The sequence below is a fragment of the Pteropus vampyrus genome, unplaced genomic scaffold (genome assembly GCF_000151845.1).
Source record: "Pteropus vampyrus isolate Shadow unplaced genomic scaffold, Pvam_2.0 Scaffold7, whole genome shotgun sequence".
Lineage (NCBI taxonomy): Eukaryota > Metazoa > Chordata > Mammalia > Chiroptera > Pteropodidae > Pteropus > Pteropus vampyrus.
The window spans coordinates 1,549,019-1,559,993 of record NW_011888788.1 but is presented as its reverse complement, the minus strand read 5'-3'; the positions used below and the strand labels follow the sequence as shown (position 1 = coordinate 1,559,993).

Here is a 10,975-nt window from a genome sequence, read left to right as displayed (position 1 = left end):
GATGGACCAACTCCATAGGGGTGGAACACGTGGAATCCCCAGAAGGCAGAGGTCTGAGCCTCATGAACTTCATAGCCTACGGGCTCTCTCCTAGGTTAAGCTGGTTAAACTAGGTTTAACTGGGTTAAACTGGGTCCAGTGGGGCTTTTGCAATGCAGGTCCTACTTCATTGAAAATAAGAGATACACCTTCAGGAAGTGATTTTTCTTTTTGGTGCTTTCTGGTATCTGCCATGTTGAAAGAATTAAGGGGTGGCTGGAGATAGCTATGGATCACAGGCAAAGGAGAGCCAACTAGTGCATAACTGGAATCCCTGAAGAAACAAAAACAATGAAATATAATAGCTATTTAAAAATATAATTCAGGAAAATGTTTCTGAAATTTAAAAAAAAGGATTTCAATCTACATTTGAAAAAGATATAGTCTAGTAATATTACTGGAAAATAAAGAATCTTTAGGGCACCCAGGCAAAAAGACCAAATATAAGGCTCTAAACAGTTTTTCTGAACATACAAGAATGCAGGAATATTGTTCTTATGAGGTCATGTAGAAATGGAGAATAAAAGAGGAAAAAACTGAAACTGAAGATTTTCTAGGAAACACCACATATCAGAAACTATGGGATACAGCTAAAGCAGTGGTCAGAAGAAAATTCATAACTTAAATACTAATACCAACCTTTTAAAAAAGACTGATAACAAAAGAATTAAGCACTCTTAAAGAGTTACAGATAGACTAAGTGAAAACAGGCTTTACTGAATGAAAATAAAAGCAGAAATTAATGAATTAAGACTGTTTTCCCCCTTAAGTTAAATAATAGGTATTTGGACGCTCATTATATAATTCTAAGAACCTTTTTGTAAACATGAAATATTTCATAGGATTTTTAGGTTTGTTAAATGAACTATACTATATCCACACAATAAGAATAAAAAAGCATAAGAATGCTATGAACAGCTATGAAAAGATCTCCAGGCTACACTGTTAAGTGAAGCAAGCAAGTGGAGAAGCCTATAAATAGTAGGCAGCCCATTGTATAGAAAAACAGTGCAGGCAGGAGGTAGAAAAAGAACATATGTTCATATTTGCTCATCTTTGTATAATATAAAGAGAGATAGGCAGACATGTAGGAAACCTAGAAAGCTAGTGTCCATCGGGGAAGTCAGGGGAACAGGGTGGATGGGGACATAGGTGGGAGCAAGTTTTTCAGTGAAAACTTTGTCATTTTGATTTTCTAAACCATGTTATCTGTTTGCAAAATAAAATTTAATTTAAAAAATAAACATGTTAAAAAGTCAAGGCTGGCCCAGATGGGTTCACTGGTAATTCTGCCAAACATTTAATGAAGAAAATATACCAATTCTCTACAATCTCTTCAAAAAGATAAAAGCAGAGGGAATACTTTCCAATTCATTCTGAGGCCAGCATTACTCTAATATCAAAACCAGACAAAGACATCACAAGAAAAGTACAGATCATGAACATGGATGTAAACGTCCTCAACAAAATAATAGCAAATGGAATCCAATAATGTATACAAAGAATTATACACTGTGACCAGGAGGGATTTATCCCAGATATGGCAAGGCTGGTTCAACATCTGAAAATCAATCATTGTAATCCATCACATCAACAGACTAAAAAAGAAAAAGCACATGATCATATCTGATATGATCAGATGCAGAAAGAACACTCGACAAAATCCAACATCCATTCATGATAAAAACTCTCAGCAAACTAGGAATAAAGGGGGAACTTCCTCAACTTGATAAAGAATATCTACAAAAACCTACAGCAAACATCATACTTAATGGTGAGAAACCAGCTTTCCCACTAAGATCAAGAACAAGTCAAGAAAGTCCCATCGCACCATTCCTTTTTGACACTGTACTGGAAGTCCTAGTTAATGCAGTAAAACAAGAAAAGGAAATAAAAGCTATCTAGATTGGGAAGGAAGATATAAAATTGTATCTGTTCACAGATGACATGATTGTCTACATAGAAAATCTGAGAGAATCGATAAAAAAAACCTTTTGGAACTAATAAACAATCATAGCAAGGTTGCAGGATATAAGGTTAATATTTAGAATTCATTCACTTTCCTCTATACCAACAATGAACAAGTGGAACTTAAAATTAAAAACATTAACATTAACACCTGTTTCATGAAAGGGCCATGTATGCAAAACAGCTGAAGGGAGCCAAGAGGCCAAAGAATAAAGCAGAGAAGTCCAGTTTGTAGGTTTAAAGAGTTTAATATGGAACTTACACACAGAAAGCAGTCTCAGGCAGCAGCAAGACAAATGGATCCCCGTGCCTTCCACGCCCCAGACTCTGTGTTTTACAGCAAAAAGCAGTGAAAATGAGTGGATGATCAAAGAGACCAGCTGCCAGGAGGCTCTGGTGCCAGAGCAAGTTAAGAGAAACAGAGAGGGGGCCTCACTCCAGAGAACAAATAAATGAGAATCCTGTGATCAGCCCAGAGCTCTGTGTTCATATTCCAGAGCTCACTGGGGGAAGTGGAAACATTCAAGGAGCCAGGTTAACCCGGATATCAAGATGGCAGATTGGCTTTTTTTAAGATGGAGTCACTTATGGTCTGTACAACACCCCCAAAATGAAATATTTAGATATAAATCTAACAAAATAAGTACAAGATCTATATGAGGAAAATTACAAAACTCTAATGAAAGAGAGCAAAGAAGAACTAAATAAATGGAGAGATATTTCCTGTTCATGGACAAGAAAACTCAATACTGTCACGATGTCAGTTCTTCCCAACTTGATCTATAGATTAAACACAATCCCACTCAAAATCCAGCAATTAGTGGATACTGACAAACTGATTCTAAAGTTTATGTGGAGAGGCAAAAGACCCAGAATAGCCAACTCAATACTGAAGAACAAAGTTTGAAGACTGACAATACCTGACTTTACGATTTACTACAAAACTACAGTAATCAAGACAGTGTGGTATTGGTAAAATAATAAGCAAGTAGATCAGTGGAATAAAAGAGGGCCCAGATATAGACCAACATAAATATAGATAACTGATCTTTAACCAAGGAGAAAAGGCAATAAAAATGGTCCTGGAACAACTGGACATCACATACAAAAAAAATCAAAGTAGACATGGAACTTATATCCTTCACAAACACTAACTCAAAATGGATCGTAAACCTAAACATAAAACACAAAACTATAAAACTCTTAGGAGATAATATAGGAGAAAATCCTTTGGACGTTTACAGCACTTTGGATCAATTCAGTGATGGTCAACCTATGCTGCTTTGCAGGCACCTGTGTCCAGCTCTGTCTCTCCTGGATCATTGGGGGCATCTCATACCCTGTGTAGTACCTAGCAGTGTCATGCCCAAGGCAGGCCCAATGAAGGTTAGATAAACATAAGAAATCATAATGGAAACCTGGTTCAGAGGTTTCCTGAACCTGGGGCAAAAGTGTGAATATACAGAAAGGGTGCTAGGCAAGCTTCAGGGTTAAAAAAAATCCGGGTAGTAACTGGGCATCTGGAACAATAGAAACCAGGGGCTCAGTGGCCCCAAGGCAGGGTCTCAATCTCTGCCATTCTTTGCATATCAGCTTCCTCCATTTCATGGGAACCAAGGCCACCAGCCCAGTTAACCCCAACTTCCCTCAGCTTCTAGGGGAGCTGGTCTCTCCCCCTTCCTCAAGTTGAGTTTGAAATATAGGCAGAAAGGTTTCAGACAAGCCAAGCTTGGGCCCTTCAACAGAGGCCAGACAGGCCTGTTTTGGTGACAAGGTCGTTCCACCAGGACCAACTGCCTGTAATGAGGGGAGGGGCAGCCCAGGAGAGCACACAGTACAAGGTAGGGGTGTCCCACTGGGAACCTGTGGAACATTTCCAGTAGTGTGGCTTGCTCCACACACAGCCTGAGGTCCGTTTAGATCTTCACGATCAGAGAGTGATTTGTCGAGGTGGCCTCACCCCAATGGTGATAGTAGTGATGAAAAGCACAGCATGGCTGGTGGCCTTGTCTGCAGACTTGGAAGGGCAAAACCTGTCACACAGGTGCTGTCTCCTAAGTAGGGTGGGTAGGTCCTCCCTGGATGCCAAAGGGCAACTGATGCTTGGCAGGAAGGAGATGGGGCTGACACCTGCACCCTGACCACTTAGGAAGAAGTTCATTCTGCCCATGCAAGAAAGCCACACCTCACAGGTAACAGGCAGATTGTGAAAACAGATGCAAAGTCAGGTTTTTTTCCAACAGAATTATTTTAAACCACGACTAAAAGCTGTTTAAAGACTCCCTAACAGTTTGGTGCACCACCCTTGCCCCTTTGGGCCTGACCATTGTTCAGGCAGGCCCAGCTCCATACACCGAGAGCTTTTCTGAGGACAGAAAGAGCCAGGGAATTTGCCCTGGGACCAATTCATGACCACTGACTGAAGGGAGTAGCAGACAAACACCCACAGCCCCAGACACCGCCAGAGGCAAGTTCCCTAGCAGCCCTTGACAACGCACCTGGATGAGCTGCCTCCTCTTCCAGTGCTTCTTGGGATCACCTCCCACATAAACCGCTTGTGCCTAGTCTTTGTCTCAGGCTCTGCTTCTCAGGAATCCAAACAAAACCACCACATTGTGGTAGAGGAAGCAAGTGCTACCATCCAAAGGAGGCACATAAGAAGACAGAGGGGGCAACCTTGACCACAAAGGCTCAGACACCCAGTTCAAGGCCAGAGAGGTACTTACTCACAGGAGCAGATATGCATTAATCAAATTCACAGAAATGGAGAATAAAATCACACGGTGCTTTTAATTCAAAATAAGATAACATCATGCAGGCCAGACCTCTTGCACCCACTTGATGGCACCTTCTCTCCCTCCATGAGGGAAGCCCATGATTATCTCAAGGTTGCTTGATGGGCATGTGCTGGGCCCAAAAGGACCTACAGAATCCCCCTTGGGAATGACTGAAACATCTGTGAACTGTGGTGGGGTTGGACACCGAGCAATTCCTCACTGACAAAATCCTTGTTGATGATGTTGCTTAAGTGGGTGAAAAGGCAGGGGCCAGCTCCCGTACCCTAAGAGTCTCACACTCCTTTTGCACTGCAATGACTGTGGGTTTGGAAGAAGGTGGGCTGTGTTTCAGGCAGCTGCTCCTTACTACCCCAGCACTAGGGCTGGTGGACTGTTTGGGGCTGGCTGGTAGGGATGGGAGAAAGTGGGGTTAAGGACAAGCAGGGCTGGCCCACTGCAGCAGTCTGAATAAGTCATGTGGTAGCTCCAGGCACAGGCTGTTCTGTGATTCCTCCCCTCCACCTCTTCTGCCAGCTTGCCTCATCCACTTGTCCTGGGTGAAACAGCACACGAAAGGAGGAGCAGGCTGGGCAGGAAACAGATGCCAGGTTTCAGCTGGTTGTGTGTCCAAACATCTCCCCTTCTCCCTCCTTGCCCTGGCTGTGTGTCCAAACATCCTCAAACTCCCAACCCAATGAAAGGTCAACGGGGCCAGGCAGCACTGAATTCTTTCTCCAGGCTCTGGACAAACTGGTCGTTCAGGAAGAGCAGCTGACCATGGGGCAGGAAGCGGGTGAGGATGCCTTCGATTCGGTCAGCCCGCAGCAAGAGGTTGGTTCCAGGGGCCAGCAGCCGGAGGTGGTTGAGAAGGAGGCGTGCCAGCAGCCGAAGCGCGCCCTCAGCAAGCAGCAGGTTCTCATGTACGTCCAGCACCAGAGCAAAGCCTAATGAGAGCACACCCAGCCACACCACTGTCCGAGGCTCCTGGAATGGGTCCCCGGCCGCCAGGCGGAAGGCCCCATGTGGGGCCTCATGCAGGGGCACTGGCTCATCTGAGGACTGGGGCTGCAGGTCCGTGGGAGGCCGACCAGATGCCTGCTGCTGCAGCCAGCACATGGATTCCACCTGCCTGGGGAGAGTGGGTAAGTCACTGACTTCTGTCATCCTTGTGACCACCTCTGGAGCTGGAAGCTGTCATTATCCCCATATCTCAGATGTAGAAACTGAGCCCCAGAGAGACTAAGTGACCTGCCTGGGGCCACAGAGAAGGAAGCGTGAGCTAGAACCAAAATCGAGGCTCCAGCCTCCAGGCCCTGAACCATTTCATTTTGTGTGGCCAAGAGAAGGCAGATTTTGAACACAGCTCCTTCAGGTGGAAAAGTGTAACAGGGGAAGATCCTGACCCACCTGCTTCAGAGAGGTCTCCTCAATGTAAAGAAAAGCAACGATGAGAAGTGGTATAAAAGCTACATCCAACCTTTCCACCCATGTCCCATCCTGCAGCCCTCTCAAAAAAAAAAAAAAAAGACCTCCCATTTGGCCAACAGGCTTTTGAAAGCACTCTATGATCCCTCCTGAACTGCTCTCCAATTTGGGCTGTGCACAGACTGGTCTTAAAGGTATCTATTTGGTTTTCCATGCCACAGAAGTGGGTAGAGGCCCAGAGGAACAAGGGGATGGCAGAAGGCTGACACAGGACTGCCTGAGAATGTTAATCCCCTACCCAGAACACAAAGGGACCAGGAGATTCTGGCACCTGCTGGCTCCATCTGGGATGGGAAGGTCCAAGGCCAACTACCCAATCTGGAACAGTGTTTCTCAAACTGTGCTCTGTGGATCCCAGGCTTTCAGAAGGTTCTGGGCATAAAGAGTTCCCATGTACCACATATTCTCTCCTCCTTAGATTACAAAGTCTACAGGCACACTAAAAAGGCCCTGAGGAAAAAAATAAATAAAAAATAATAAATAAAATAAAAAGGCCCTGAGAAGTCAAAGCATCTCTAATATGTACCAGGGTTTGAGTGCCTATAGTCAAATTCTAACTCTATTGCTTTCTAGCTGCATAACCTTGTACAGATTGAGTTCCTTAAACTTTCTGTACTTCAGATTACTCATCTGTAAGGTAGGGATAATAAATGGACCTACCTCAAAAGACTTACATAGATTTAGTTAATATACACACAAAATGCTCAGGACATAAATGCTTAGCAACAAAATTCAGGCTTAATAAACACTAAGTATAATAATATTATTATTATATTATTATTTTCTTTAACCTTTTTTCACATAACCCTTGTGAACAACTGTAGAAGACTCTGGAAAATACTATTCTAAAACTTTCTCTCTGCTTCTTAGTTCTCCAGTTGCTCTGTGCCCCCCACCACCAGAAAACCTTTCACAATCCAGCATATATGTTCAATGAAGGCACGGAGCTGGACTGGGTTGTGTGGTTACCTGGCCACAGCCAAAATCTGTTCCTTGCGGAGAAGCCTGTCCCTCTCAACACCATGTGGCCTTGGGTCATCAGATGAATTCTCAGCACCAAATACACAGGAGTAGAGCACTCGACAAAGTCCCGTGTCCTCGGCCTGTGCGGCTTTCAAGGTATGGATGAGAAAGGCATGGACCATGGCTCCAGGGTGGGTGCTACAGGGAAGACAGAGACCTTGATGACTGTGAAACCCAGCAGGGGAGGCAACCACGGAAAGGGTCTGGCAGTATGGTTGAAGGCCAGTGTGGCTGGTCCTCCTCTGACACCCAAGACACACCCCTCTTTGAGTAACACAGCCGCCCAAACTCAGTTCTACAAAACAACAGGCCAGGAATTTTCAAAAGTGTCAAAGTCATAAGAATCAAGGGATGCTGGGGAGCTGCTCCAGACTGAAGGAGACAAAAGAAACAGGATAGCTGAAGGTAATGTGTGTTCCTGGATGGGATCCTGGGCCAAGAAAAAGGTAGTTTTAATAAAGGGCATTATTAGGACAACTGGAAGTATTTAAAGATGGACAAGTTAGATAAAAGTTTTGATTAATGTTTCCTGATTTTGAAAGTAGGGGAATGGCCTTGTTTTTTAAAAATACACACTGATATATACCCCTAAATATAGAGGTAAAGGAGCATCATATCTGCAACTAACTTAATTAGCAAAGGGTACACGAGAATTCCTTATAAAAAATTCTTAAAATTTTAAGTTTGAGATTATTTCAAAATAAATACTAAATAATAATGATGATGATGTCTGGCTGGTTCAGTGGCCGGCCCACGGTTGAAAGGCAGCGGGTACACAATATGCAGGAATTCGTAATTAAGGGTAAATAGATCGTCGGTTTAAACTGGTCAAACAGTAAGGTTCGCGAAGGTGCTTTGAGAACCGGAGCCCGCTGACCTGGCGCTGACCTCCAGTGACCTTCTAGCCCTAAGAATACGTAATCAGCCGTGGCCACCGCGGCCGCCCCCATAGAGACCCTTTACGTCACTTCCACGCGCAACCCTTACAGCGCAGTGCATTTGGGGGGTTGTGGTTCCTTGCTCCAGTCGGCTAGGCGCAAGCGGGATACTCTGCCCTGAGTGTGTTACCCCTGCAATCCTCGGGCCGCTGTCCTCGAGGCGTAGCACTCACCCTTCCCTCTGCGCTCGCGGACTTCTACGAGCAGGCCGCTTCGCTCGGCAGCGGGGGAGCAATGGCGACTGTGCGACCCCTACGTGCCTGCGCACACCAGTCACGGGCGCGTGCACGAAGATGACGCGCGCTGGGTGGGCGGGGCCCTCACATCCAGTACGCTGCTCCAGGTGCCAAGCGAGGGCAGTTTTTCGACGACTGGGCACAGGGCACCGGTGACCTCCATAATCGGAGAAATGAAACGTTACGCCGAGCTCCCGGCGTTACCCACGCCCATCACTCCGGGGTGGGGTACACGGAGTTCCCTCTCGAAGCCTTAGACCAGCCGAACCCCAGGGCACCCTCCCTGGCGGCCGCGAGGGGGCGCAGCAACCCATCCCATGGACCTTTGGCTAGAGGCCCGCTGGCGGAGTCATCACCAGTGGGTTGCATTGGGACTCCCGCCGCCCCTGCCAACCGTGTGAGGCTCGCGGGTCCTGAGCGTGCAGGGCCGAGTTCTCAAACTGGCCACTGTGCGTGGGAATCACTGGGACATCTGATAAAATGCAGATTCCTTGGAAATTGTGACTTTGGATGGAAATATGCATATTTGGGCAGTTTGGGGACCAGATTCTGGGTTGTGGGTTCCTGCAGTGAATTAAAACTAGAGCTCGGTTTAGAATAGAATGATTCAAACTCTGGTCCCAACCCAGTCACCAGCAATGTGTCCCTGGCAGGTCAATCATTTCCTTAGGCCTCAATGAAGCCCATAGGGTTTAGTAGGCTGACCAGTTTTTCCTTTAACATTCTCACTTCTAACAAGTTCCCTCCTTGACCCTTCTTTGAGGGAGGCCTTCAAAAGTGTGGTAAAGAGACTAGTACCTTAAACCTGAAAGGGGCACTACCAGGTGCCAGCTTCTAGAACCCTGCAGTGAGGTAAAAGCTTGGTCCAAAGGTGGTGTGCACCGCCTACTCCCCTCTACCCCACAGTCTGTCTGGGTCTCAGTGCCTGCCTTGGGTACCTTTCTCCTCCACACACATACTCCTTTACCTCTTGGCCTTGGACTGCTAGAGTCTCCCCAGATATGTCCAGTGTTTTGTGCCTCACAGCTCACACACTAGCTGTTCCCTCAGCCTGAAAGGCCTATTCCTTCCTTTTTTGCCCTTCAAAATATGCTCAGACCAAAACTTAGGAAAAGCCTTCCTCCCCAAACTGCCCATTAGCATTCAGCTGTCCCCTTTGCACCCATTGTGAGGGTCTGCCTATAATAGCAATGCCTCCCCTGGAGTTATGTCACTCAGCTTCACTCCCCAGGGCCATGTACAAGGCAGGCCTGGAATGAACCTGAACACACTCCTTGGTGACTGAAGAAATGAAGGACAGGGCGGGGCAGCCCAGGCAGGGACCCCATAGCCAGAACCTCCAAGTGCTTATACTCTGGGCCCCTCTGGAAGTGGGGGGCACTGAAGGGAGGCTTGAGGAGGTGACCAGCGACTGGCCAGGGCATGTGTGCATTTTGACCACAGGTACAACATATAAATATATTTGTAGGTGGAGGGGCAGACCTGGAGAGAGTGGGGCTGCAGCCACAAGGCTGGGGTTGATGTTGGCTCAGTTCCTGGTCCCCAGGCCCTCTCTCTCTCAGCCAGCACTCATCATGTCTGCCAGCTAATTACAGCAGGGAGCTGGCAGAGATCTTTGGTTGCTGGGGAGCACTTAGCATCTAAAACAGTATCCCAGCCTCTGTCCATTCCTCAGACAGTGAGTCCAGTCCAAGTCCCAAGCCACTGGGGGGCTGGACTATGTGAAAGACATGGAGGAGACAGCAGTGAGAAGCTGGTCTGAGCCACTGCCCTGGAGGCAGTGGGGGACCCAGATAGAGGTGGTGTCCCCATAAGTGGGGCAGACTCAGGTGCCATCCCACGTTTTATAGCCCTCAGCCAGCTTGTGCCCCTGAGATCAAAAGCCATGTGCTGAGGACAGTAAACAGGAAAGAGCCCAGGTCTCTGAGATGTCGCAGAGCCTTCTTGCTGAGCGAGGGGCACATACTTTAATTTTGTTAAACTGATATGTAGAATTTCTGTTATAGCCTAACTCCTTTCTAAATGAGGCAATGTGTGGAGTGGGCAGGATGGAGCCCAGCATGTAGTAGGCACTCAGTAAATCCATAAACGTTGACAACTATTAATCCAGAGGCAGAACAGAAAAGCAGAGCTGGAAAGAAGGTGAAGCCTTCTGGTCTAGTGGCACCTTGGAGGCAGAAGGATGGACAGGCTGAACTTCTCAGAGCTTCCTAGAGTTACAAGATCTGCCCTGAAGATAAAATGGAACAGTCTGAATGTGTTAGGGGCAATGTGTGTGCATGTTCACATGTGTGAGGCTTTTATAGTGGTTACCTTAGAGATTGTAGCAAGGCCAGGCTCAAAATTAATATGTATAGATGTTGGTTTGTGGGGTATGGATAGAGGGGGAGTATGTGTGAGAGAGACGGAGAGGAGAGAAGGAAAAAAAGTAAAAGCATTACGCAAAAATTAACAGAGCTTGAAGGAAGCAGATAAATGGCTGGATCTGAGGCCTGGCCCACCTGCCTGG

At 46.4% G+C, this 10,975-nt stretch overlaps 1 protein-coding gene across 1 annotated transcript; it reads right to left on the bottom strand.

Annotated features, from left to right (window-relative positions):
* Positions 1–2,239: 2,239 nt before the first annotated feature.
* AP5S1 (adaptor related protein complex 5 sigma 1 subunit) lies at positions 2,240–8,731 on the bottom strand. Its single transcript, XM_011369857.2, has 3 exons — positions 8,404–8,731; positions 7,239–7,430; positions 2,240–5,913 (listed from the first exon to the last, which is right to left on the bottom strand). Exons 2-3 carry the CDS (start codon positions 7,412–7,414, stop codon positions 5,487–5,489), a joined length of 603 nt encoding a protein of 200 aa, XP_011368159.1. The 5' UTR covers positions 7,415–7,430; positions 8,404–8,731; the 3' UTR covers positions 2,240–5,486.
* Between the last annotated feature and the right edge of the window lie 2,244 nt (positions 8,732–10,975).

Excerpts from the sequence above, each read along its gene's own strand:
- AP5S1 (XM_011369857.2), bottom strand. The coding sequence starts at position 7,414 with ATGGTCCATGCCTTTCTCATCCATACCTTGAAAGCCGCACAGGCCGAG. Across the intron at positions 5,914-7,238 it reads CAGATTTTGGCTGTGGCCAG|GCAGGTGGAATCCATGTGCT; the intron begins GTAACCACACAA and ends CACTCTCCCCAG.